A 26,028-nucleotide genomic window follows, 5' to 3' on the forward strand; every position below is an offset into this window, starting at 1 on the left:
GAGCGTGGGAATGCGGGTGTATTTGCCATGGAAGCCCCCTATTGAAACAGGCAGCGGGGCCCCACCCCCAGCACAGCGCCCCCTATTGCTGCCAATAGGCTTTGGCTTGCTAAGGGCTGGGAGGAGCCACCAGGCTTAGGCCCCACCTACCAGCCAATGACCTTTTCACACCTGCATTAGGATTTGCCCCTCCTGGGTTGCCCCAGACCACTGAGCCAGCACCTGAGGGGCCCAGCACCATGCAGGATGCGTGGGCACGCGCAGGGCACAGAGGGGGCAGGGGAGGGGGGCAGAGGGAGCCCCCAGGAGGAGGAAGACCAGCGAACCCATTGCTCTGTGAATAGAGCGCGATCCTGCCTCGCAGATGGTCCCAGGCCCGCCCCAGGAGGGCAGCCCCCCCTTTCCCTGCCAGCCCCCGCAGGACGCGGCTGCAGTGGGATCCGGCCCCCGCCCCACACGGCTTGCGGCAGGTCCCACGGGTGGAAGAGTCCAGGGCATCGGCCAGCCAGCTAAGCTGAGCAGAGCCTGAGTCGGGCAGCGGGCGTAAGGCCTCCGTGGTGAGTCAGTCCCGGCCGGGCCGGAGTCCCCAGGCCACTCCGCGGATGCTAAAATGAGGTCTCGTTCAGCCGGGCTTTGGGCGCCGCCAGCGGGACGATGGGCAGGGCCTCGCTGGCCACCGAGGGGGAGGAGGAGCCGGACCCCGGCAGGGCGGGGGGCAGGGTCCTGACAGAGGGGGTGGGGCTGGCTCCGGAGGGCCTGCGGGCCGGCATGCCGGGGGCACGTAGCAAGACCTTGCCCTTTGCTCCAAGGCGCCCTCCGTCGGGCTCCCCGACTGGGCCAGGCCTCCTGGCCTCGAGCCCGGAGGAGCGGGCCAGCTCGTGGCACCGCTCGACGAAGCTGCCCCCGCCATGCAGCCCGTGGGGAGCCCGGGGGTCGCCATCCGGTCCATCTGCTGGCCGCCGGGGGCAAGGCTCCGGCGCGGGGCCGTCACCGCAGTTCAGGGAGCTCTGGCTGGCCGTCAGCGCCGCGAAGGGGCCCTCGCGGGCCCTGGGCAGCAGCAGGCTCCCGCGGGCAGCGCTCAGCAGGAGCCCGGCGCTGCCAGCCCCCTTGGCGGGTCTGTCTCGGGCGCCATCGCTCCCCTGGGACTGGAGGCTGTCGGGAGAGGAGAGGGGCCGGGCGTTAGCCAGCCAGGCAGGCAGAGCTCATGCAGAACCGAGCAGCTCTCTGCAGCCCCACATGGGCTCAGGGCGCCCAGCACCGGCCCGGCTGTGAGACGCCAGCATGTGGAGCCCAGTTTAACCGGGCGCCCCCCAGACCCGGCGTAGCTCTGCCAGCAGGAGCCCAGCCCGCAGCCCTGGGCTCCCCGGGGCCCCCTGTACCTGGTGCTGGAGGCCCGGGGCGTGCCGGGGTGGGCGAAGGAGCAAGCTGGGCTCATGTCCGGGGTGCGCGTCAGGGCCAGGTCACACTGCTCCAGCTGCTGCAGCAGCTCCTCCTCCGTCAGGCCCCCCACCTCTGAAAGGGAGGGGGCAGAGCACAGGTCAGGCTGCCACGCGCTGGGGGGGGAGCACCCCCCAGTGCCAGGGAGCCCCTGCAGCACAGGGGCCGGGGGCGGGGGTGGGAAGGCGACGGGTACCTGGCGGCTTGCCCAGCATCTCCATGGCCGTGGTCAGGTCCCACATCTGCAGGCTTGCCGTTGGCGTGGCCCGTGAAGAGGTAACGGCGCGGGCGGGAGCCGATGCGGCTGGAGCCTTCGCACTCGTGCACCGTGAAGGCGGTGATGGCCGTGCCGTCCACGGAGCGCACCTCGCAGATCCTGGGGCAGGGGCAGGGCGGGAGCTGCGGGCCAGGACGCCTGGGTTCCTTCCCCCGGCTCAGCCACGGGCCCCGTGGGACCTCGGGCAGAGCCCACCCTCCCGGTGCCCGTCTCCCCTTTGTACAGAGAGGCTCCGCCACCCCCCCATCCCTCAGGGCCCCTCCACCACGGAGCCTCCCCCGCCAGATGCAGCGCCAGCCACGGTGGGCAGCCGCGAGCCACGTGACCCCACCCTACCCCCCAGCCAGGCCGTGTGGCCCCTTGACCCAGGCTCGGGGCCCCCCGGGTACCTCTTGCCGGTGGAGGAGAGACGCACGAAGACCTGGCTGGCGTCCGGAACCACCTTCTGGATGAAAACCTGCTGATCGTCCCGCTCCCCGAAGGGCCCTGCCGAGAGCTGCCGGTCAGTGCCCCTGGCCTCTGCCCCAGGGCAAGGACACGCCCGCGCCTCCTGCCCCCCGCGCCCCCTGCCCCCCACTGCCCCCACCCCGTTCCTGAGCACCGTCACCGCGCCTCCTGCCCCCCGTGCTCCCTGCCCCCCACTGCCCCCACCCCCGTTCCTGAGCACCGTCACCGCGCCCCCTGCCCCCCCCGTGCCCCCCACCCCGTTCCCGAGCTCCATTACCGTGCCCCCTGCCCCCCACTGCCCCCACCCCCGTTCCCGAGCTCCGTCACCGCGCCCCCTGCCCCCCCGTGCCCCCACCCCGTTCCCGAGCTCCATCACCGCGCCCCCTGCCCCCCACTGCCCCCACCCCGTTCCCGAGCTCCGTCACCGCACCCCCTGCCCCCCCACTACCCCCACCCCGTTCCCGACCGCCGTCACCGCGCCCCCTGCCCCCGTGCCCCCACCCCGTTCCCGACCGCCGTCACCGCGCCCCCTGCCCCCGCCCCCCAGCGCCGTCACCCCCTGGCATCACCCACCAATGTCGGTACCAGCGCTGCAGCCCGCGTGCCCGTCAATGTCCTCCAGGGACAGGATCTTGAAGGAGGCCAGCGGGGTGGAGCCCGGCTGCGTGGAGATCATGCCGCGGAAGCGCGTCACCGTCCAGGTGCGGACGTGGTTGTTATCGGCACAGACTGGAGGCCAGGGGGACAGACTCGTTTAACCAAAGGCTCCCTGAACCCCCTTGCCTAAGGGGCTCCCTTCCCCCATCACGAACAGGGCACCAGCTGGAACTAGGCCCAGGGCCCCTCACTCCTGACCCACAGCCCCCTGCTACCCGCCTCTCCCACTAGCCCAGCCGGTGCCCCTCACTCCCGACCTGCAGCCCACGCTGTCCCAGCCCTGGGTCCTCTCCCCCCGCCCAGCCGGTGCCCCTCAACACAGCAGCACAGCCCCCCAGCCCCGTTGCCTGGCGGCACCTACCCGAGATGAGGTGCTTCTCGGACAGCATGATCCTGGTGACGGGGCTGCGGTGCACGGTGAAGGTCTGGAAGAGCTGGGGCCCCGAGCCCACCGTCTCCGGGTGCTGCACGATCACCCGCACCGTCCCCGAGCTGGTGCCATAGGCGATCTCGATCCAGTTCCCGCTGTCGCCTGTGGGGCCCCATGTCAGCCGGGGAGAGCTCCCCCCGTCCCCCCCGCCGGGTTAGGGCCCCGCTCTCAAGCCATGGTTCAGTGGGGGGCCACGGGGAGGGGAGTTGGAACATCAAATGCACTATGGGGGGGTGGGGGGGGAGAGGGGCTGGGAGTCAGGACCCCTGGGTTCTCTCTCCAGCTCTGGGAGGGGAGTGGGATCTAGTGGTTAGAACGGGGGGGCTGGGAGCCAGGACTCCTGGGTTCATTACTGACTCCCCGGATGGCCGGGGACAAATCCTTTTCCTTCCGCAGCTTGAGGCTGAACCCTGGATGCTGCGGCTGGCCGGGGGCCGGGGGCCGGGGGGTGGGGCTGGGGCAGGCCCCTTACTTGTCTTGGGGGTGAGGTAGACGCTGAGGGCGGTGACAGCGTCCTCCGAGGGGTCGCGGTACAGCTCCGTCACCAGCAGGTCGTTGTCCTTCATGCGCAGAGGGAACTTCTGCACATCTGGGGGGGGGGGGGGGGCACGTGTCAGGGCAGCCCCAGCCCTCGCCAGCCCGGCGGGGCCAGAGCGATGCCCACGCTGCCCACAGGGCCTGCCCCCGGCCGGTGCCCGGCCCCTCCTGAGACACGCCCGTCGGCACAAGGCGGCACCAGGGCTCGGCGAGGCCCAGGCCGGGGGCTCAGAAGAGACTCCCCCCCCCACAACCCATCACCACGCAGGGGACGGGGATCAGCTCCCAGCCCTGCCCCTGCCCCGCGGGGCCCCTCCGCAGCTGGCAGAGCCTGGCCCTGGTGGGCGAGCAGCTGCCCCTGCCCCGCCCCCAGGCTGCCCCTGCCCCACCCCCGGTTCTGCCCACCCCACCCCGCCCCCAGGCTGCCCCCGCCCCGCTCACCCACGTAGTAGATGGAGCCGTTGTGGCAGCCCAGCAGCAGAAAGGTGCCGGCCGCGTCGTAGCTGCTGATGGGAACCACGTCCTGGATCTGCCGGGGGCCAAGAAGGAACCTGCTCAGCCACTCCCCCCTCAGCTCACACTGTGGCCCCCCACAGCTCCCCCCCGCTCGCCCCGCAGCTGCCCCGTCTCACGGCTCCCAGGGCTCTCTGCTGAGTGCTCCCCGCCCGCGGCTCCCCCCCGGCCGCCCCCCTCACCTGCCAGTGCTTGGTGACGGCGTTCCAGACACCGATCTTGCCCGTGTGGCTGGTGGCGATGAGCTGGCTGCCCACGAAGAAAAGCGCCTCCACCGGACCCCCAAGTGGAACACACCTGGCCAGGGAGAGGAGCCGTGAGGGGGACCGCCCAGGGCCCCCCCGCGCTGAGCTCCCCCACCCCTCGCTGAGCTCCTCGCCTCTGCCCAGCTCCCCGCACTGAGCCCCCCCATACCCCACCCCTCGCCGAGCCCCCCGCACTGAGCCCCCCATACCCCACCCCTCGCCGAGCCCCCCGCACTGAGCCCCCCATACCCCACCCCCCGCCGAGCCCCCGATACCCCACCCTGCCCAGCCCCCCTTGCCGAGCTCCTCCTCCACTCAGCCCCCTGCGCTGAGCCCCCCTATACCCCACCCCTCGCCGAGCCCCCCGATACCCCACCCTGCCCAGCCCCCTTGCCGAGCTCCTCCTCCACTCAGCCCCCTGCGCTGAGCCCCCCTATACCTCACCCCTCGCCGAGCCCCCCGCACTGAGCCCCCCATACCCCACCCCCCGCCGAGCCCCCCGCACTGAGCCCCCCTATACCCCACCCCCCGCCGAGCCCCCCGCACTGAGCCCCCCTATACCCCACCCCCCGCCGAGCCCCCGCACTGAGCCCCCCATACCCCACCCCCCGCCGAGCCCCCCGCGCTGAGCTCCCCCCACCCCTCGCTGAGCTCCTCGCCTCTGCCCAGCTCCCCGCGCTGAGCCCCCTATACCCCACCCCTCGCCGAGCCCCCGATACCCCACCCTGCCCAGCGCCCCTTGCCGAGCTCCTCCTCCACTCAGCCCCCTGCGCTGAGCCCCCCTATACCTCACCCCTCGCCGAGCCCCCCGCACTGAGCCCCCTATACCCCACCCCACGCTGAGCTCCTCGCCTCTGCCCAGCTCCCCGCGCTGAGCCCCCTATACCCCACCCCTCGCCGAGCCCCCCGCACTGAGCCCCCCATACCCCACCCCCCCGCCGAGCCCCCCGCACTGAGCCCCCCATACCCCACCCCCCGCCGAGCCCCCTGATACCCCACCCTGCCCAGCCCCCCTTGCCGAGCTCCTCCTCCACTCAGCCCCCTGCGCTGAGCCCCCCTATACCCCACCCCTCACCGAGACCCCCTCGCTGAGCCCCCCATACCCCACCCCCCGCCGAGCCCCCCGCACTGAGCCCCCCATACCCCACCCCTCGCCGAGACCCCCTCGCTGAGCCCCCCATACCCCACCCCCCGCCGAGCCCCCCGCACTGAGCCCCCCATACCCCACCCCTCGCCGAGCCCCCGCACTGAGCCCCCCATACCCCACCCCTCGCCGAGCCCCCCGCACTGAGCCCCCCATACCCCACCCCTCGCCGAGCCCCCCTATACCCCACCCCTCACCGAGCCCCCCGCACTGAGCCCCCCATACCCCACCCCTCGCCGAGCCCCCCGCACTGAGCCCCCCATACCCCACCCCCGCCGAGCCCCCCGCACTGAGCCCCCCATACCCCACCCCTCGCCGAGCCCCCCGATACCCCACCCCTGCCCAGCCCCCCTTGCCGAGCTCCTCCTCCACTCAGCCCCCTGCGCTGAGCCCCCCTATACCCCACCCTGCCCAGCCCCCCTCGCTGAGCCCCCCATACCCCACCCCTCGCCGAGCCCCCCGCACTGAGCCCCCCATACCCCACCCCTCGCCGAGCCCCCCGCACTGAGCCCCCCTATACCCCACCCCTCGCCGAGCCCCCCGATACCCCACCCTGCCCAGCCCCCCTTGCCGAGCTCCTCCTCCACTCAGCCCCCTGCGCTGAGCCCCCCTATACCTCACCCCTCGCCGAGCCCCCCGCACTGAGCCCCTATACCCCACCCCACGCTGAGCTCCTCGCCTCTGCCAGCCCCCCACGCTGAGCCCCCCTATACCCCACCCCTCGCCGAGCCCCCCGCACTGAGCCCCCCTATACCCCACCCCTCACCGAGCCCCCCGATACCCCAGCCTGCCCAGCCCCCCTTGCCGAGCTCCTCCTCCACTCAGCCCCCTGCGCTGAGCCCCCCTATACCCCACCCCTCGCCGAGCCCCCCGCACTGAGCCCCCCATACCCCACCCCCCGCCGAGCCCCCCGCACTGAGCCCCCATACCCCACCCCTCGCCGAGCCCCCCGCACTGAGCCCCCCATACCCCACCCCTCGCCAAGCCCCCCGATACCCCACCCTGCCCAGCCCCCCTTGCCGAGCTCCTCCTCCACTCAGCCCCCTGCGCTGAGCCCCCCTATACCCCACCCTGCCCAGCCCCCCTCGCTGAGCCCCCCATACCCCACCCCTCGCCGAGCCCCCCGCACTGAGCCCCCATACCCCACCCCTCGCCGAGCCCCCCGCACTGAGCCCCCCTATACCCCACCCCTCGCCGAGCCCCCCGATACCCCACCCTGCCCAGCCCCCCTTGCCGAGCTCCTCCTCCACTCAGCCCCCTGCACTGAGCCCCCCTATACCTCACCCCTCGCCGAGCCCCCCGCACTGAGCCCCCTATACCCCACCCCACGCTGAGCTCCTCGCCTCTGCCCAGCCCCCCACGCTGAGCCCCCCTATACCCCACCCCTCGCCGAGCCCCCCGCACTGAGCCCCCCCTATACCCCACCCCTCACCGAGCCCCCCGATACCCCACCCTGCCCAGCCCCCCTTGCCGAGCTCCTCCTCCACTCAGCCCCCTGCGCTGAGCCCCCCTATACCCCACCCCTCGCCGAGCCCCCCGCACTGAGCCCCCCATACCCCACCCCCCGCCGAGCCCCCCGCACTGAGCCCCCCATACCCCACCCCTCGCCGAGCCCCCCGATACCCCACCCTGCCCAGCCCCCCTCGCTGAGCTCCCCTATACCTCACCCCTCGCCGAGACCCCCTCGCTGAGCCCCCCTATACCCCACCCCGAGTCCCCCTTGCTGAGCTGCTCCTCCACCCAGCCCCACTCGCTGAGCCTCCCTATACCCCACCCCTCACCGAGCCCCCCGTGCTGAGCCTCCCTATACCCCACCCCCCGCCGAGCCCCCCACACTGAGCCCCCCTATACCCCACCCCTCGCCGAGCCCCCCGATACCCCACCCTGCCCAGCCCCCTTGCCGAGCTCCTCCTCCACTCAGCCCCCTGCGCTGAGCCCCCCTATACCCCACCCTGCCCAGCCCCCCTCGCTGAGCCCCCCTATACCTCACCCCACGCTGAACCCCCCTCGCTGAGCCCCCCTATACCCCACCCCTTGCCGAGCCTCCCTCGCTGAGCCCCCCTATACCCCACCCCAAGCCCCCCTTGCTGAGCTGCTCCTCCACCCAGCCCCACTCGCTGAGCCTCCCTATACCCCACCCCTCGCCGAGCCCCCCGATACCCCACCCTGCCCAGCCCCCCTTGCCGAGCTCCTCCTCCACTCAGCCCCCTGCGCTGAGCCCCCCTATACCCCACCCTGCCCAGCCCCCCTCGCTGAGCCCCCCTATACCCCACCCCTCGCCGAGCCCCCCGCGCTGAGCCCCCTATACCCCACCCCTCGCCGAGCCCCCCGCACTGAGCCCCCCATACCCCACCCCTCGCCGAGCCCCCCGCACTGAGCCCCCCATACCCCACCCCTCGCCGAGCCCCCCGATACCCCACCCTGCCCAGCCCCCCTTGCCGAGCTCCTCCTCCACTCAGCCCCCTGCGCTGAGCCCCCCTATACCCCACCCTGCCCAGCCCCCCTCGCTGAGCCCCCCTATACCCCACCCCGAGTCCCCCTTGCTGAGCTGCTCCTCCACCCAGCCCCACTCGCTGAGCCTCCCTATACCCCACCCCTCACCGAGCCCCCTGCGCTGAGCCCCCCTATACCTCACCCCTCGCCGAGACCCCCTCGCTGAGCCCCCCTATACCCCACCCCGAGTCCCCCTTGCTGAGCTGCTCCTCCACCCAGCCCCACTCGCTGAGCCTCCCTATACCCCACCCCTCACCGAGCCCCCCGCGCTGAGCCCCCCTGTACCCCACCCCGAGCCCCCCGCCCCCTCACCGATCTCGCTGCCGTTGCCGTCGGCCGGCAGGGCCCAGAGGATGATCTCGCTGCAGGACGCCACGGCCACCATCTTGTCCTGCTCGCCCAGCGACCCGCCCAGCACTTTGGCATTCAGGGCCACCCGCTCGATGACCCAGTCCAGCCGCGGGCTGCAGAACACCTGCTGCCAGCCCGACGTCTCCTTCATCCTGGGGGCCAGAGCTGGCGTCGGACCGGGCCTCGGAGCCGGGGCTCCCCCCGGCAGGCACGGCTGGCCCCAGCCGTGCCCGGGGGGAGAGGGAGGGTTGTGCTGCAGGGGTCAGGGGCTCCGGGGTCTGTTCGCAGTGGGACCCCCGTGGCCGGGGAGGCAGGAGACCCGTGCGGTTACCTGTAGCACACGAGGAACTGGGCGTAGGCCACAGCGATCCAGTTATGGTGCCCGCAGACGATTCGGACCATGCCGGGGTCACTGGCCGGCCCTGGGGCGGGAAGGCAGAGACCAGCACAAAGGAGGAATGGAGTACGGCTCAGGTGGCACACGGCAGATCAGTGACAGGGCCAGGAGAGAACCCAGGCGTCCTGGCTGCCAGGGCCCCTGCTCTAACCACCAGACCCCGCTCCCCACCCACAGCCGGGGAGAGAACCCAGGTGTCCCGGCTCCCAGGGCCCCTGCTCTAACCACCAGACCCCGCTCCCCACCCACAGCCGGGGAGAGAACCCAGGTGTCCCGGCTCCCAGGGCCCCTGCTCTAACCACCAGACCCCGCTCCCCACCCACAGCCGGGGAGAGAACCCAGGTGTCCCGGCTCCCAGGGCCCCTGCTCTAACCACCAGACCCCGCTCCCCACCCACAGCCGGGGAGAGAACCCAGGCGTCCTGGCACCCCCCCCGGCCTCGCCCCGCTGTAACCACTAGCCCCCAGTGCTCTTCCAGACCAGGCAGCTGGAGAACGAGGAGCTCCCCCCGTCCCGCCCCCAGGGCCCCCGTACCTGCCCCGAGGCCCCGCTCCTCCAGCAGGCGGCCCAGCAGCCCGGCCTGGCCCAGGGTGGGGGGCAGGGTGTTGCTGCGGCGCACGGGGGCCCTCTCGGCGGCGCTGTGCAGCCGGGCGGCCACCTGCGGCCCTGCCACGCTGTGCCGGTTACGCCGCTTGGCGGGGAACACTGCAAGAGGGGGGGCCGTGGGACCATCGGGGGGGGCGGGGCCCATCAGAGCCAAGCCGCCCCTCCCCCGCCCAGCCCGTCTCCTCCCCCGCCCCGCCCGTCTCCGCCCCCACCCAGCCCCTCCCCCGCCCTGCCCAGCCCGTCTCCGCCCCCCACCCAGCCCCTCCCCCGCCCAGCCAGTCTCCGCCCCCGCCCTGCCCATCTCCGCCCCCAACCAGCCCCTCCCCCCGCCCCGCCCAGCCCGTCTCCAACCACACCCAGCCCAGCCAGTCTCCGCCCCTGCCCAGCCCCTCCCCCGCCCAGCCAGTCTCCGCCCCCGCCCTGCCCGTCTCCGCCCCCAACCAGCCCCTCCCCCGCCCCGCCCAGCCAGTCTCCGACCACACCCAGCCCAGCCAGTCTCCGCCCCTGCCCAGCCCCTCCCCCGCCCCGCCCAGCCAGTCTCCGACCACACCCAGCCCAGCCAGTCTCCGCCCCTGCCCAGCCCCTCCCCCGCCCCGCCCAGCCCGTCTCCAACCACACCCAGCCCAGCCAGTCTCCGCCCCTGCCCAGCCCCTCCCCCGCCCCGCCCAGCCAGTCTCCGACCACACCCAGCCCAGCCAGTCTCCGCCCCTGCCCAGCCCCTCCCCCGCCCCGCCCAGCCCGTCTCCAACCACACCCAGCCAGTCTCCGCCCCCACCCTGCCCGTCTCCGCCCCCAACCAGCCCCTCCCCCGCCCCGCCCAGCCCGTCTCCGATCACACCCAGCCCAGCCAGTCTCCGCCCCTGCCCAGCCCCTCCCCCGCCCAGCCAGTCTCCGCCCCCGCCCTGCCCGTCTCCGCCCCCAACCAGCCCCTCCCCCGCCCAGCCAGTCTCCGCCCCTCCGTCACTTGGCCCGGGGCGCAGCACCCACCTGGGGGGGGCAGGTAGCCATTGAAGAGGACGCTCCCGCAGGCCGAGCGGTCAAGCTCCTCACGCAGCTGCAGGCGACGCACTGGGCAGGAGAGGGCATGGGGTGAGCTGCAGACCGCCCCCCCGACCTGTGCCCCCCCCGCCATTCCCAGCGGGGTGATCCCGTCTCCCCCCCCCCCGCCGTTCCCAGCGGGGTGAACCCATCCCCCCGTGCCCCCCCACACCGTACCCAGCGGGGCGATCCCGTCCCCCTGTGCCCCCCCCGCGCCATTCCCAGCGGGGCGATCCCATCCCCCGGTGACCCCCCGCGCCATTCCCAGCGGGGCGATCCCGTCCCCCCGTGCCCCCCCGTGCCGTTCCCAGCGGGGTGATCCCGTCCCCCGGTGACCCCCCACACCGTACCCAGCGGGGCGATCCCATCCCCCTGTGCCCCCCCACACCGTACCCAGCGGGGCGATCCCGTCCCCCTGTGCCCCCCCCGCGCCATTCCCAGCGGGGCGATCCCATCCCCCGGTGACCCCCCGCGCCATTCCCAGCGGGGCGATCCCGTCCCCCCGTGCCCCCCCGTGCCGTTCCCAGCGGGGTGATCCCGTCCCCCGGTGACCCCCCACACCGTACCCAGCGGGGTGATCCCGTCCCCCTGTGCCCCCCCCGCGCCATTCCCAGCGGGGCGATCCCGTCCCCCCGTGCCCCCCCACGCCGTACCCAGCGGGGTGATCCCGTCCCCCCGTGCCCCCCCGTGCCGTTCCCAGCGGGGTGATACCGTCCCCCCCCCGTGCCGTACCCAGCAGGGTGATCCCGTCCCCCCCGTGCCCCCCCCACGCCGTACCCAGCGGGGTGATCCCGTCCCCCCCATGCCCCCCCACACCGTACCCAGCAGGTTGATCCCGTCCCCCCCGTGCCCCCCCACGCCGTACCCAGCGGGGTGATCCCGTCCCCCCCATGCCCCCCCACACCGTACCCAGCAGGTTGATCCCATCCCCCCCATGCCCCCCCACGCCGTACCCAGCGGGGTGATCCCGTCCCCCCGTGCCGTTCCCAGCGGGGTGATACCGTCCCCCCCGTGCCCCCCCACGCCGTACCCAGCGGGGTGATCCCGTCCCCCCCGTGCCCCCCCACACCGTACCCAGTGGGGTGATCCCGTTCCCCCCCGTGCCGTACCCAGTGGGGTGATCCCGTTCCCCCGTCCCCCGCCCCCACCCCGCGCCGTACCCAGCGGGGTGATCCCATAGAACTCAGCTTCGTGCAGCAGCAGGGAGATATTGACGCCCCTGGAAAGACACAGCGACAGGCTAGGTCAGGACAGAGGCCGGGATTGGAGCAGCACAAGGCAACACGGAGGATGGTGTGGATTGCACTCTCAGCAAATTTGCGGATGATACTAAACTGGGAGGAGTGGTAGATACGCTGGAGGGCAGGGATAGGATACAGAAGGACCTAGACAAATTGGAGGATTGGGCCAAAAGAAATTTGATGAGGTTCAATAAGGATAAGTGCAGGGTCCTGCACTTAGGATGGAAGAATCCAATGCACCGCTACAGACTAGGGACCGAATGGCTAGGCAGCAGTTCTGCGGAAAAGGACCTAGGGGTGACAGTGGACGAGAAGCTGGATATGAGTCAGCAGTGTGCCCTTGTTGCCAAGAAGGCCAATGGCATTTTGGGATGTATAAGTAGGGGCATTGCCAGCAGATCGAGGGACGTGATCGTTCCCCTCTATTCGCCATTGGTGAGGCCTCATCTGGAGTCCTATGTCCAGTTTTGGGCCCCACACTACAAGAAGGATGTGGATAAATTGGAGAGAGTCCAGCGAAGGGCAACAAAGATGATTAGGGGTCTAGAACACATGACTTATGAGGAGAGGCTGAGGGAGCTGGGATTGTTTAGCCTGCAGAAGAGAAGAATGAGGGGGGATTTGATAGCTGCTTTCAACTACCTGAAAGGGGGTTCCAAAGAGGATGGCTCTAGACTGTTCTCAATGGTAGCAGATGACAGAACGAGGAGTAATGGTCTCAAGTTGCAGTGGGGGAGGTTTAGATTGGATATTAGGAAAAACTTTTTCACTAAGAGGGTGGTGAAACACTGGAATGCGTTACCTAGGGAGGTGGTAGAATCTCCTTCCTTAGAGGCTTTTAAGGTCAGGCTTGACAAAGCCGTGGCTGGGATGATTTAACTGGGAATTGGTCCTGCTTCGAGCAGGGGGTTGGACTAGATGACCTTCAGGGGTCCCTTCCAACCCTGATATTCTATGATTCTATGAACACCAGATTTGCCCGGGTTCGGGGCACACCCCCTGGATGTGTGGGAGCCCCCCACTGCCCCAGGGGCTCAGGCAACGACCCACAGGGCCAGGCGCCGCACAGACCCAGGACGCTGCCTGCAGTCCTGATGGGCTGGGCAGACCCCCCTTTCCCCATTTCCGGGGCCACCGCTGAGGAGGAGGAGCCAGGAACGCCCCAGTGCTCCTGGACATCCCTGGCACAGGGGGTCAGACGCTTTCCCCGCGCCCTGCCCAGGGTGTCAGCACCCGCAGGGCCGTGCCATACCTGGGGTCGAGCTCCTTCGTTCGCAGGAAGTTGAGAATGGGTGCAAAGACGGTGGGGTCTCGGTCGATGAAGATCTGGGGGGGCAGAGAGCGGATCAGGGGGCGTCTCTCCCATCAGGAGCAGCACACACGGTGCCCCAGGAGCCGCACTCCGCGCGTCTCAGCCCACGGCCCCATGGCTGGGAGCCCAGCGGGGCCCAAGCTCGCCACATGGGCAGGTCTCCAAAGCGCAGCTGGTGACCGTACAAACCAGTGCCCCAGTGCTCGGTAGCAAGGGGGGCTCTCCTCACAGGCAGGGCAGGCCCCTGTGGGGTGCTAGGGGGCGCTGTGGGGGGCTCAGCAGGGGACGCTCTCCCCTGGCAGGCAGGGCAGGCCCCCGTGGGGTGCTAGGGGACGCTGTGGGGCAGGGAGTGGGGCAGGGGGCTTGGCAGGGCAGGCCCCCGGGGGGTGCTAGGAGGCGCTGTGGGGCAGGGAGCGGGGCGGGGGGCTCAGCAGGGGGCGCTCTCCCCTGGCAGGCACTCGAGAGCTCTGCACAGACAAGGTGACCTCTGGGCTGCCAGATGCCTCGTGCCACGGAGGGACCCTTAATGCTGAGTATGCAGCCGATCTGGCACGCGGCTCCCGCGACCCGCAGCCCGGCTCCCCACGCTGCAGCCCCGGGGGTAACTCACCGCTCCCGTTTCATCCTTCAGGGTGGAGATCCGGCCACTCAGGAGGCTGGAATTTAAACAGAGACAGAGGTGACTGCTGCTATCCACCCTGCGGGCTGGGGGCCACACAGGCCCCGACCGAGCGGAAAGGCAATTACAGAACCCCAACCACTATAACCTCAGGGCCGTGACGCCGCACCACCAGCTCCGCTTTGGGCAGAGAACAGGCCGGGTCAGCCCAAAGGTCCTGTCTGCCGACCGAGGTCAGTGCCAGGTGCCCCAGAGGGAATGAACTGAACAGGGAATCACCAAGTGATCCATCCCGTTGCCCATTCCCAGCTCCCGGCAAACAGAGGCCAGGGACGCCACTGATGGACCTGTCCGCCATGAATTTATCTAGTACTTTTTTGAACCCGGTTATAGTCTTGGCCTTCACAGCATCTCCTGGCAAGGAGTTCCACAGGTTGACAGTGCGTTGTGTGAAGAAAGACCTCCTTGTGTTTGTTTTAAATCTGCTGCCTGCTAATTTCCTTGTGTTCTGGTTCTTGTGTTGTGGGAAGGAGTCAATAAGACGTCCTTATTTACTTTCTCCACACCAGCCATGATTTTATAGCCCGCTATCACATCCCCCCTTAGCCGTCTCTTTTCCAAGATGAAAAGTCCCGGTCTTCTTAATCTCTCCTCATACAGCAGCCTTCCATCCCCCGCATCATCGTTGTCACCCTTTTCTGCACTTTTCCAGCTGCAACAGATCCTGTTTGCGATGGGGCGCCCAGATCTGCAGGCAGCGTTCGAGAGGGGGCGTACCAGGGATTTACACCGAGGCAACCTGACATTTTTTGTTTTATTCTCTCTCCCTTTCCCACGACAGCTTTTCTGACTGCTGCTGCGCACTGAGCGGGCGTTTCCGGACTCCCAGATCTCTCGGGGGGTAGCAGCTAATTCAGGCCCCAGGGGTTTGTCGGCAGGGGGTTGGTGCTGAGGTTTTGCTGCCCCCTGGACCCTTCACTTGTATCGGTTCAGAGCAGACTGATCCCTGGGGAGCAGACTGGGCAGGACCTGACGAGGGCCCCCCAGGCTGGGGCCCTGCGCCTTGCTAGCCTTCGGTGCCGGGGTGGGGCACAGGACCCAACTCGGTCCCGGGGGAACCAGCAGCCGACAGGAGAGTTCCCATGAGCCCTGCCCGGCGCTGGCCCGCGGCTGCCTGGCCCTGCGGGGCTGTTTGCACCTGCGGCCGCTGGATCGGCGACACGAGAGGCAGGGCCGCCAGGAACCTGGCCCCAGGTGGGCGGAGGGTAATAGGGCAGGTGCCTTGTACCAAACCCAGAGCAAGAGACGCCCAGGGCTGCGATGGGCCGGCTGTGCCGAGGGCAGGCTGCCCCCAAGCCACCGTGCCCCCGCCTGGCCGGGCTAGGGCCTTTCGCGCCCACGCACGGGGACAAGCAGCCGGGCCGGGCTTCTCTGCCCGTCACCTTGAGAAGAACGAATCCGAGATCCAGGTCAGGGTCTGGCGGGACGTGCTGAACCTGCAACGGCAAAGGGCGCAGTGAGCGAGCGGCCGGGCATGTCAGGGGGACATGGAGCATGTGGAGAAGAGTGAAGCAGGTGGGGGGGGGCAGGGCTGGGCGGGGCCTGGCCGGGGGAGAGTGAAGCGGGGGCGGGGCCGGCCGGGGGGGGGGGGGGGGAAGTGAAGGGGGAGGGTCGGGGCCCGGGGGGGGGGAGTAAAGGCGGGTGTTCGGGGGGTTCCGTGGGGGCGGGGCCCGGGGGAGTGAAGGGGGGCGGGGCCCGGCCCGGGGGGGGGGGGGGAGTGAAGGCGGGTGTCGGGGCGGGGGGGGGGTCCCGTGCACGGGGGGTCCCGTGGGGGCGGGGCCGGGGGGAGTGAAGGGGGGTGAATGAAGGGGGCGGGGCCCGGGGGGAATGAAGGGGCGGGGCCCGGGGGGAGGAGTGAAGGGGGCGGGGCCCGGCCCGGGGGGGGGAGTGAAGGGGGCGGGGCCCGGCCCAGGGGGGGGGGAGTGAAGGGGGGCGGGGCCCGGCCCGGGGGGGGGAGTGAAGGGGGGCGGGGCCCGGCCCGGGGGGGGGGAGTGAAGGGGGGTGTCGGGGGGGATCCCGTGGACGGGGGTCCCGGGGAGGCGGGGCCGGATGGGAGTGAAGGGGGGCGGGGCCCGGCCGGGGGGAGGAGTGGAGGGGGGCGGGGCCCGGGGGAGTGAGGGGGGCGGGGCCCGGCCGGGGGGGGGAATGAAGGGGGGCGGGGTCCGGCCCGGGGGGGGGAGGGAAGGCGGGTGTCGGGGGGGGGGATCCCGTGGACGGGGGTCCCGTGGGGACGGGGCCGAGGGGGAGTGAAGGCGGGGCGCGGCCCGGGGGCGGAGTGAAGGGGGGTGTCGGGGGGGATCCCGTGGACGGGGGGTCCCGGGGGGGCGGGGCCGGAGGGGAGTGAAGGGGGCGGGGCCCGGCCCGGGGGGAGGAGTGAAGGCGGGGCGGGGTGGGGCGGGGCCCGGCCCGGGGGGGGAAATGAAGGGGGGCGGGGCCCGGGGGGGGAATGAAGGCGGGTGTCGGGGGGGGCGGGGATCCCGTGGACGCGGGGTCCCGGGGGGGAGTGAAGGAGGGCGGGGCCCGGCCCGGGGGGGGGAGTGAAGGCGGGTGTCGGGGGGGGGGAGATCCCGTGGACGCGGGGTCCCGGGGGGGCGGGGCCCGGCCCGGGGGGGGGGAGTGAAGGCGGGTGTCGGGGAGGTGATCCCGTGGACGGGGGTCCCGTGGGGACGGGGCCGAGGGGGAGTGAAGGGGGCGGGGCGGGGCCGGGGAGTGAAGGGGGCGGGGCCCGGGGGGACTGAAGGGGGGTGTCGGGGGGGGGATCCCGTGGACGGGGGGTCCCAGGGGGGCGGGGCCGGAGGGGAGTGAAGGGGGCAGGGCCCGGCCCGGGGGGAGGAGTGAAGGGGGGCGGGGCACGGCCCGGGGGGGGGGAGTGAAGGCGGGGCGGGGCCCGGCCCGGGGGGGAATGAAGGGGGGTGTCGGGGGGGGCGGGGATCCCGTGGGGGCGGGGTCCCGTGGGGGCGGGACCGGGGGGAGTGAAGGGGGGCAGGGTCCGGCCCGGGGGGGGAGTGAAGGCGGGTGTCGGGGGGGGCGGGGATCCCGTGGGGGCGGGGCCGGGGGGAGTGAAGGAGGGCGGGGCCCGGCCCGGGGCGGGGGGAATGAAGGCGGGTGTCGGGGCGGGGATCCCGTGGACGGGGGGTTCCGGGGGGGCGGGGCCCGGCCCGGGGGGGGGGGGAGTGAAGGCGGGTGTCGGGGCGGGGATCCCGTGGACGGGGGGTCCCGGGGGGCGGGGCCGGGGGAGTGAAGGGGGGCGAGGCCCGGGGGGGGGGGGTGAAGGCGGGTGTCGGGGGGGCGGGGATCCCGTGGACGGGGGGTCCCGGGGGGCGGGGCCGGGGGGAGTGAAGGGGGGCGAGGCCCGGGGGGGGTGAAGGCGGGTGTCGGGGGGGGCGGGGATCCCGTGGACGGGGGGGTCCCGGGGGGGCGGGGCCGGGGGGAGTGAAGGGGGGCGAGGCCCGGGGGGGGGTGAAGGCGGGTGTCGGGGGGGGGCGGGGATCCCGTGGACGGGGGGTCCCGGGGGGCGGGGCCGGGGGGAGTGAAGGGGGGCGAGGCCCGGGGGGGGGTGAAGGCGGGTGTCGGGGGGGGCGGGGATCCCGTGGACGGGGGGTCCCGGGGGGCGGGACCGGGGGGAGTGAAGGGGGGCGAGGCCCGGGGGGGGGAGTGAAGGCGGGTGTCGGGGGGGGCGGGGATCCCGTGGACGTGGGGTCCCGGGGGGCGGGGCCGGGGGCCGCGAGGGGCGGGGCGGTCCCGGCCCCCGCTCGCCTCTTGCCCCCCACGTTGAGCTGGATCAGCTCCGCGCCCGGCCGCGCACTCCCGCCTGGCGCCGCCATGTCCGCGCCCGCGCCCCGCTTCCGCCACCGCCCCGCCGGGGACACGCCCACCCCGCGCGTTGATTGGTCTCCGCCTCGTCCCGGGCCCGCCCACCCCGCGCGCTAATTGGTCCCTGCCTCGCCCCGGGCCCGCCCACCCTGCGCGCTGATTGGCCCTTACGTCGCCCCGGCCACCCATCCCGCACACTGATTGGCCCCCGACTAAGGCCTGCCCACCTCGCGCGCTAATTGGCCCCCGCCTCGTCCCGGGCCCGCCCACCCCACGCGCTGATTGGCCTCCGCTTCGCCTCACCCCGGCCCGCCCCCCCCAAGCCGGCTCTGCCTCCGTCCCACCCCTTAAAGGGGCAGGCCCCGCAGAGGATGCAGTGGACCCCACCGCACCGCTCGCTTGACCCCGACCCGCTCCTGCCCCTCCCTTCCCCACGTCCCCGGCCCCGTGACCGGCTCTGACCCCTCGGGGGGCGGCACGTGTGTCACCGCGACCCCCCGGGCAGAGTCCGCAGCCGGGGGGACCCCTCACTGAGGCGCTGGGGCCGGGGCCAGGGCCTGTCCCGGCGCGGGGGGGGGGCAGCGGCACCCCCTCCCCCCAGCTGCCCCCGCCCCTCCCCCTTCCTCGCTCCCCCCTCTGCCCCCCCAGCTGCCCCCCCTTCCCCCTTCAGTCTCACCCCTCAGCTGCCCTCACCCCTCCCCATCCCTTCCCCCCTTCACTCCCCACCCCCCTGCAGGTCCCCTGCCCCCCCGACGCCCAATGCTGCCCCCGGCCTTGGGAATTTGCTCCTTGGTTCTAGTCCAGCTTCAGCCCCCGGCTGCTGGGTTGCCCTGGGCCTGCGAGACGAGTCCTCGGCCCCCTCCCTGGGCAGGGGGCTGGAGGCGCCCCCAAGCCCCGCTCCCGGCTGCGCCCCCTCTGCAAGCACACGGCACCGGGCGGCTCGCTGGCCCCCAGACTCTCCGGCCAGCCCGTCCCCTCTATTGGCTGCAAGGCGTGAAGCCGCTTGCCCCCTCGCCGGGGCAGCTGGCCGGGAGCCGCAGAGACACCGCTCCGCGCCGTGCAGGGTGGGCCAAATGGCGGCAGGTCCCCCAGAGCCGAGTCCGGCCCCTGCCCCATCGCAGCCCGAGCCTCCTCTCCCGCCCTCGCTTGTACGATCTTCACAAACCGCTCGCCGCTTCCAAAACGCGGCCCTGCCCAAGGCCGTCCAGCACGGGAGAAATAAACTCAAACCCAGCCCGCAAACGCACTCGTTCTCGGGAAGGTTTTCTTTATACAGGAGGAAAAACATGGTTTAGAGCAGTTACCCCCTGGCCCCGGCCCCCGGCCCCGCAAGGGAAGGCTGGGGCTGCATGCTCCGGCCAGGGAAGCGGCTTCGTCTTGACTCTCTCCCACGTTGTTGCAAGGAGGCGGGGGCTGGCTGCGGCCTGGCGCGATCTCGGGCTGGCTGCGGGTGGGTATAAAACGGGGCTGGGGGGTGACCCAAAACCGAGGGCGGGTTGGAGGGTGGCTGGGCGCTGCACCGGCAGGCTTGGGGACGCTCTGGGAGCCGGGGGCCCCGGCTCGCTGCCCCTTGAGGGCCATTAGGGGCAATGCTCCTGAGTGGCAGCACGGGGCCCTGGAGAACTGGACCCCCAGATCCAAGCGTGACCCCGGCTCGGGTCCGCCCCAAGAACCAGCCCCGGAGATGGTCGCCCACTTCACGTCTCTCGCCCCCTGCCCCCTGCGTTGGCCCCGGCCCCAGGCTCCCTTCGAAAGGCTGGGAACCTGGCTACAGCTGGGGCCATTCCCAATGGGGCGTCTCTTCGGTGTCCGTCTGGGCTCAGGGTGTGGGTGTGAGTCTAGTCCCAGCACAGCGACCTGCAGGGGCAGCTCCTTGGATCCACTCTGGGCTTGACGCTTCCTGGCGCTTTGCTTTCCAGGGCCCTGGGTCCTGAGCCCCAGCCAGCAGCTGGATTCCCGAAGCAGTCGGCCCAGGGGCCCGATCCCCTGACAGTCACCACCAGGGCCCCAGCCCGGCTCTGCACTGCTGCGAGTGATTGCAGCAGGGCAGGGTCGGGTCAGGCAGGGGCTGTTTTGGCCAAGAACCAGCTGCCCCCTGCCCCAGAGCCTCCCCCAACACTCGGCCGCCTGCCCGTTTATTGCATAAAGACGTGCCCCTCGTGTGACCTTGGAAGAGCCCCCCCCGGCTCTTCCCGCTGGACCCCGATGCCCGGCGGCCACAGGCTGTGGCTGGGGGCCAGGCCGGTCACACACGTGCAGAGCCAGCACTATGGCTTGTTAATGGCACCGGAGCCCAGCCCACAGCAGCCGGGACCTCTGAACTCTCGCCTGGGCCAAAGCAAGGGCCGGTCCTGATCTCCCCAGGTTTGAAGGTGCAGGGGCTGCTGCCCAGGCTCCCCCAGGGGACGGGATTCCCCCTGATGCCCCCCGAGCCGGATCTCCTGGGGCCTGAAGGCACCGGGCGAGGGCTCCTGGTTGGGGGGACGTGAAGAGGGACCACGGAGGATGCGACAAAGGAACGGCTCCTCTGGGGCTGCTTCACCATGAGACCTTCCCCCGCGCCAGGGCAGCGCGTCCCCGCGCACTGGGGCTAGGCGAGTCGGGGGAGATGGCGCCCAGGGGCCTGGAGCCTTGCTCGGCAGGGGCCCAAACACGGCCTATGCAGGATGGGCGAGGGGGCAGAGGGCTGAGCAGCCCCTGGGGGTACAGAGCCCCCCAGGCCCAGCAGTTCCACCCCTCGCCGTGCCCTGTCCCGGAGCAAATGCTCCAGCCACCATCCCCGCCCACGGGGCGAGCACCGCACCCAGGCTGGCAGCGGGGCCTAGCTCCGTTTGCGAGAGACCTGGCCCTATGCGGCTCCGCCTGTGGGCTGGCGGGACAGGGCCGGGGGAGCAGCGCCGGGGCCGAGATCTCCCTGCCCCGCCGCAGGGACGGACCAGTCGCGCATCTGACTTCCCAGGATGGCAACGAAACCCCAGGACCTGTCCAAAGCTGGCAGGAAACCGCGGGATCTGGCCAAGCACTGCCGATTCTGTACTGATCCACACGGCAGGGCAGGCCCGGGATGCTGAAACGTGAGCGTGCATGGACGTGTGTTCACGAGAGTTGGCGTGCAAGGGCATGCACGAGTGGGAGATGGAACCAGGGGCTCAGTGCGGGGCAAGTCTCGGATACCGCGGGCGGCGTCAGGGCCAGGGGCTCTGTGGCTGCGGCTGGCCGGTGTGCCAGGCGGGCGTCAGGAGAGCCTGCTCCCCCAGGGGACGAGATGCCAAGCGCAGGGCTGCAGGGAGACAGACCAGGCCAGGGAGGCAGGACTCCCTCTCCAAATGCCTGCCCCACCCGGAGCCGTGGGCACTGCCAGTCAGACGGAGGAGAGGTGGTGGCAGAATGGAGAGCCGCGTGAACCCCCGGCCGGCGCCCCCCACCTCGCACAGGCTGCTCTGGACGAGCCGGGGGCAGAGAATCGGGCTGTCTGAACCCACCCTGGCCAGCGATGGGCCAGAGCGGGGCAGGGCATGCCGGTCCTGGCACAGGCTGGGACAGCCAGGAACGCTGGGAAGGACCCATACCTCGAACCCAGGCCCTGTCCCCACGATCCCCGGCTGTGCCAGCCTGGGCTGAGGGCGTAGGGGCCTATGCTGGGCCTTAAGGGGCCAGCACACCATTATATGGACCTGAAGGCCGACCCCAGCCCTGCCCCCTTCCCTCGCCCGAGAGCTGTGGAAACCCTACACTGTGTGTGCTCAGAACCCGCCCCCGGTGCGACGGGCCCACATTCATAGCGGGCTCAGCAAGAGCCAGGTGCCCAGTTCCCTTATGTGAATTACCCAAAATGCTTAAACCCCCTGGGAGCGTCTACCTGAAAAGTGTCCCATCCCCTCCCCTGCCCCGGAGACGCCAAGCGGCTTCCCAGCCTGGGGAGGGAACAGAACTGCCCGCCCCGATCCAGCCCCTGCACCACGCAGGGAGAGGGGCGATGACTCGGGGTGCGGGGGGGAGAGGCTCCTGTATGCCCCCCGGGGGAGGAAATGAATTGGGCCAGGCCTAACGACCCACTGAGGCCCTTCCCCACTGCACAGAGTCTCTGAGTCCCGTGGATTTCCCTGCCCAGCCCCGCCCGGTGCCGGCTTTGCATATATCGTCCGGTGGTGAGGAGCCGGGCCGGCCGGCGGCTCCCGCTGCCACGAGCTGGACTCCTCCAGGCACCAAACGGGGAACATAGTGCCAGGGTCCCTCCAGCGCCCGGGCGGGGCTGCCCGCATCCTCGCACCCCTTCGCGGGTGTGTTTCAGGGCACCCCTCTCCCCGGGGGTCCTGCTCGGTCGCGCTTTCCTGCAGCGGGGCGTGCGGGGGGCCCCCAGGTCCAGGGGCTGTCCGGGATGTGCGCAGGAGGGGGCTGGCTCGGTGTGTGACGTGGAGGGACAACGCTGCAGCCCGTGGGGTGGTGGGGGTCCGCTCTCAGCCCCCCGCACGCTGCCCCGGGCCGCCTCACTTCTTCCTGCCGGACGCGCTGGCCCGCCGGTCGCTCTCCCGCCGGGGGTTGCCCTCGTCGGTGGAGGAGGTGGTGAGCAGCGCCTGGCTCCAGCGGGCGATCTCGGCGTGCTCCTCTGTGGACGCAGCCAGCGCCTGGAGCCAGTTCTTCATCTCCTCCTGCAGGACAGAGAGGCCAGAGCCGCGTGAACCCCCGGCCGGCGCCCCCCACCTCGCGCAGGCTGCTCTGGACGAGCGGGGGGCAGAGGATCGGGCTGTCTGAACCCACCTGGCCCTGGCCCCCCAGTACAGCAGCTGGCTGGGGCTGGCATGCCTGGCTGGCCCCCCAGCAGGCGAAAGTGTCGCAGCTTGACTTGCGGGAGCGGCTCAGGACCCAGCCTTCCCGGTGCCGTGCGCCCTGCCCTGACTGGGATCGCTCCGAGGCGGCCCGGCGACAGGGCTCGGCTCCCCGCCATGGGCACAAGGGAGGCCGAGTGGAACTTCACCCAGCGTCAGGGCCCGGAGAACCGGCGCTGCCCGTCCGCCGACCCGCGCGCCCCGCCGGAGCCTGGTCACGCCCTGCCCCGCTGGCGGCTCCCAAGTGACTCCTGCTGGCCCCTGGCTGCGGCCGCGCCCGTCGGCGGGACAGCCGGGGTCTAGGCCCCGAGTGCGAGGGGAAGGGGTTTGAAGGCTCCGGGGCCTGGCCCCACTGCTGGGCGCTCCTGGAAACGGCGCTCAGGGGCCGTGGAAGACGTGAGAGTTGGCGGCTTGCCCAAGCTCTGGCAGGGGTCGGGTCCCCCTTGTGCTGTCTGAACCCCCCACCCCCCTCAGCCTGCGGCGAAGCTCCTGGCCAGCCCCAAGGAGCGAGACCCCTGCCGTGTCCTACCTCGTCCTTGGCCTGCAGCAGGAATTCGTTCCCATCGCCAGTCCTGGGGGAAGCAGGTGGCATGTTAGTGTCGTGTGGGATTGGGGGTGTGACGTGCGAGGGGGGACGTGCGAGGGGGGAGCGCTGGGTTATGGGGGGGCTGCCTGATAGAGGATCCCCCCAGTCGGCCCATGGCTGGCTCCCCGGCTGATCAGGACGCTATGTGGAAGCCCAGGGGGCTGCGTGCAGGGGGTGCCCAGGGCTGGGCTCCAGGAGAGGCCCTGGATGGCGGACGACAGAGGGATGATGGTTGCTTCCCTGCTCCAGCCCCACAACCCCAACTCGCCCCTCAGCACAGAGCCCCTGAGCCCCTGGGGCAGCACCTGCCCACACAGCTGCTGCCCCCCAGGGCCTGGTGTCTCTGGGATGGGGCGGGTGCCTGGTGTCTCTGACCTGGGGGAGGGAGGGGGGCGGGTGCCCAGTGTCTCGGGGGGAGGGCAGGTGCCCGGTGTCTCTGACCCGGGGTCGGGGGTGGCTGGACTCACTTGAGCTTGAAGACGTTCTTCTTCTTCTTGTAGTCGCTGGCCACCTGGCTGGTGGCCTGGTGCAGGGGGACCGGCGGCTCCCCGCCGTGGGTGCTGCCCGACGCCTGCCCCTTGGCGTCCTTATAGAAGCCCAGGTCCCCTCTGCTCAGGACACAGTAAAGGTTTACCCAGGACCTACCAAAACAGAGCGAGCCCAATGGAGCAGGGCAGACTGGGACCCCCCTGCCCATCCAGCCATACGGGGCAGGCCTGGGGTCATGGCCCCATGGCACCTCCAGGGGCGCTTCTGGGACCCCAGGAGGAGACCTCCTGCAGGGGAGCCCGGCTCAGCTGGCCAGGGCAGGATCCTGCCCTCCACGTTATGAGTGTGATAGACCATCTCACTGGCAGGGGACAGGGCCCAAGAGGGTTAATGGTCTCCCAGACTGACGGACCCAGGGCCCAACTTGAGAGACCGGTCAGGAAGAGACGGAAACGAGGAGAGCTGTGAACTGCAGCCGGCTTGTTAGAGAGAAGGGGGCTGTCAGCTCAGGGCTTGGGAAGTCAGCAAACAAGTCGTGTCTATTGCCATGGCTTTGGTTCAAAGATCAATACAGGAATAGTAACATTTAGGAGGACTCTGGAGGGAACTAGTTTTATTGTCTGTCTCTCTTTGAAGGTTGTGGTGACCTGTATCTGAGCTGTGGAATGGATAAATCACGCTGGGCTAATTGCCAGGATGTTTGGGAGAAGAGAAGTTAAGCCTGTTGTTTTCTCAGGCCAAAAGGCTGCTGGAAATGTATAAAGACCCCGGGGCACAATCCTTCTTCATCTCAGATCTGCCAAGAAGGGGAAACCCTGAGCCATCAGGATTGAGATCCCCAGTCACTGACTGGAGTCGCCCTGAATATGGACACTCTCTAAAAGGACTTTTGGCAACTACAGACTCACCGTCTCTGCTCTGTATCTGGGCCTCAAGAAACTGAACTCAAGTCTGTCTGTGCATTGATCTTTCACCCAACTCTCTCTCTTCTTTTTTAATAAATGTTAGTTTATTTAATAAGAATTGGCTATAAGTGTGTATTTGGGATAAGATCTAAGTGATCATTGACCTGGGTCTGGGGCTTGGTCCTTTGGGATCGGGAGAGCCTTGTTTCTTTTACTGGGGTATTGGTTTCCATAACCCTTTGTCCCCATACTGAGTGGCGCTGGTGGGGATACTGGGAAACTGGGGTGTCTGAGGGAATTGCTTGTGTGACTTGTGGTTAGCCAGTGGGGTGAGACCAAAGTCCTCTCTGTCTGGCTGGTTTGGTTTGCCTTAGAGGTGGAGCAACCCCAGCTTTGGGCTGTAACTACCCTGCTCTAAGCAATTTGTCCTGAATTGATACTCTCAGTTGTGTCCCACCAGAGGCAGCATCGTTACAACATTATTGTAGCTTGTATTAGAAGAACTGCCACAAGACTGTGGTGAGCAACAGCCCAGATCAGGACCGCATCGCGCCGGGCGCTGCCCAGACCCCAGCCGAGATCAGGGCCCCGTCGCGCTGGGTGCTGCCCAGACCCCAGCCGAGATCAGGGCCCCGTCGCGCCGGGCGCTGCCCAGACCCCAGCCGAGATCAGGGCCCCGTCGCGCCGGGCGCTGCCCAGACCCCAGCCGAGATCAGGGCCCCGTCGCGCCGGGCGCTGCCCAGACCCCAGCCGAGATCAGGGCCCCGTTGCGCCGGGTGCTGCCCAGACCCCAGCCGAGATCAGGGCCCCGTTGCACCGGGCGCTGCCCAGACCCCGGCCGAGATCAGGACCCCATCGTGACGGGCGCTGCCCAGACCCCAGCTGAGATTGAGGCCCTGTCGTGCCGGGTGTTGCCCGGACCCCGGGGAGTCAGTGATGGAGCTGGGAGCTGAACCCCAGACTCCAGAGTCCCAGCCCGGTGCCCGCCCCGCTGGTGGGGGGCTGCTCAGTAGTGGCCAGGGCAGGGGACCGGCTCCCCTCCCCCTATCTTCCCCCGCAGCCCCAGCCCACTGGGCCCCCCGCTCGCGGCCCCGGCCCCTCACCTGTTGGAGGCCTTCTTGTTGGGCCCCTCCAGCTCGTGCTTGCGGAAGAGGAAGCCTTCCAGATGGACGGTGTGGGTGGGGGGTGGGGGGGGCGGGGCGCTGCTCTGGGCCGGTGCCGAGCGGGACCTGCGGCTCTCCCCCGGGGGCTGGCTGGGGTCCCTGGGCCGCGGCCTCCTCCTGGGCTTGGGCCTGTCGCGGGCCCGCGGCCGGTCCGGGCGTGGCGTCCTCTCGGGCAGCAGGTCAAGGCTGTTGGGCAGGTGGGTGGGGGAGTCGTGGGGCTGGCGGGGCAAAGACAGAGCGTCAGGTTGGGGCTGGACCCTGGACGGGCAGAGCCCCCGTCTCCCACCCGCCCCCAGGAGACAGAATCTGGCCCTGATCCCGGGTCCCCTTGTGCTGTGGGCAGGGGGCCCAGGAGACGCTAAGACCCCTTCGCAGTCCTCTGGGGCAGCTCTAGCTTACGTCCTGGCCCCACAGCGCTGAGCGACGCCTGGGGCCAGGCCGC

At 70.8% G+C, this 26,028-nt stretch overlaps 2 protein-coding genes across 2 annotated transcripts in view; both read right to left on the reverse strand.

Moving 5' to 3' along the window:
- Positions 1-17,655, reverse strand: SHKBP1 (SH3KBP1 binding protein 1). The gene is given in 20 exon segments (XM_077840086.1): positions 1-1,152; positions 1,380-1,512; positions 1,634-1,688; positions 1,690-1,813; positions 2,104-2,200; positions 2,735-2,890; positions 3,180-3,350; positions 3,721-3,837; positions 4,227-4,314; positions 4,481-4,578; positions 4,581-4,595; positions 8,493-8,683; positions 8,863-8,953; positions 9,463-9,633; positions 10,522-10,602; positions 11,733-11,791; positions 13,066-13,139; positions 13,736-13,781; positions 15,187-15,240; positions 17,561-17,655. Coding segments are annotated over 20 exon segments (2,436 nt in total). The 5' UTR covers positions 17,629-17,655; the 3' UTR covers positions 1-605.
- Positions 17,656-22,104: 4,449 nt separating this feature from the next.
- SPTBN4 (spectrin beta, non-erythrocytic 4) overlaps positions 22,105-26,028 on the reverse strand; it is a 55,706-nt gene continuing 51,782 nt past the window's right edge. The window contains exons 33-36 of the mRNA XM_077840082.1: positions 25,527-25,804; positions 23,497-23,670; positions 22,973-23,015; positions 22,105-22,266 (exon numbers count right to left, since the gene is read on the reverse strand). Of these exons, the coding sequence (XP_077696208.1) occupies positions 22,105-22,266; positions 22,973-23,015; positions 23,497-23,670; positions 25,527-25,804 (657 nt within the window). The remainder of the gene's footprint in view (positions 22,267-22,972; positions 23,016-23,496; positions 23,671-25,526; positions 25,805-26,028) is intronic.

Source organism: Eretmochelys imbricata, chromosome 23 (assembly GCF_965152235.1).
Source record: "Eretmochelys imbricata isolate rEreImb1 chromosome 23, rEreImb1.hap1, whole genome shotgun sequence".
Classification (NCBI taxonomy): Eukaryota; Metazoa; Chordata; order Testudines; family Cheloniidae; genus Eretmochelys; species Eretmochelys imbricata.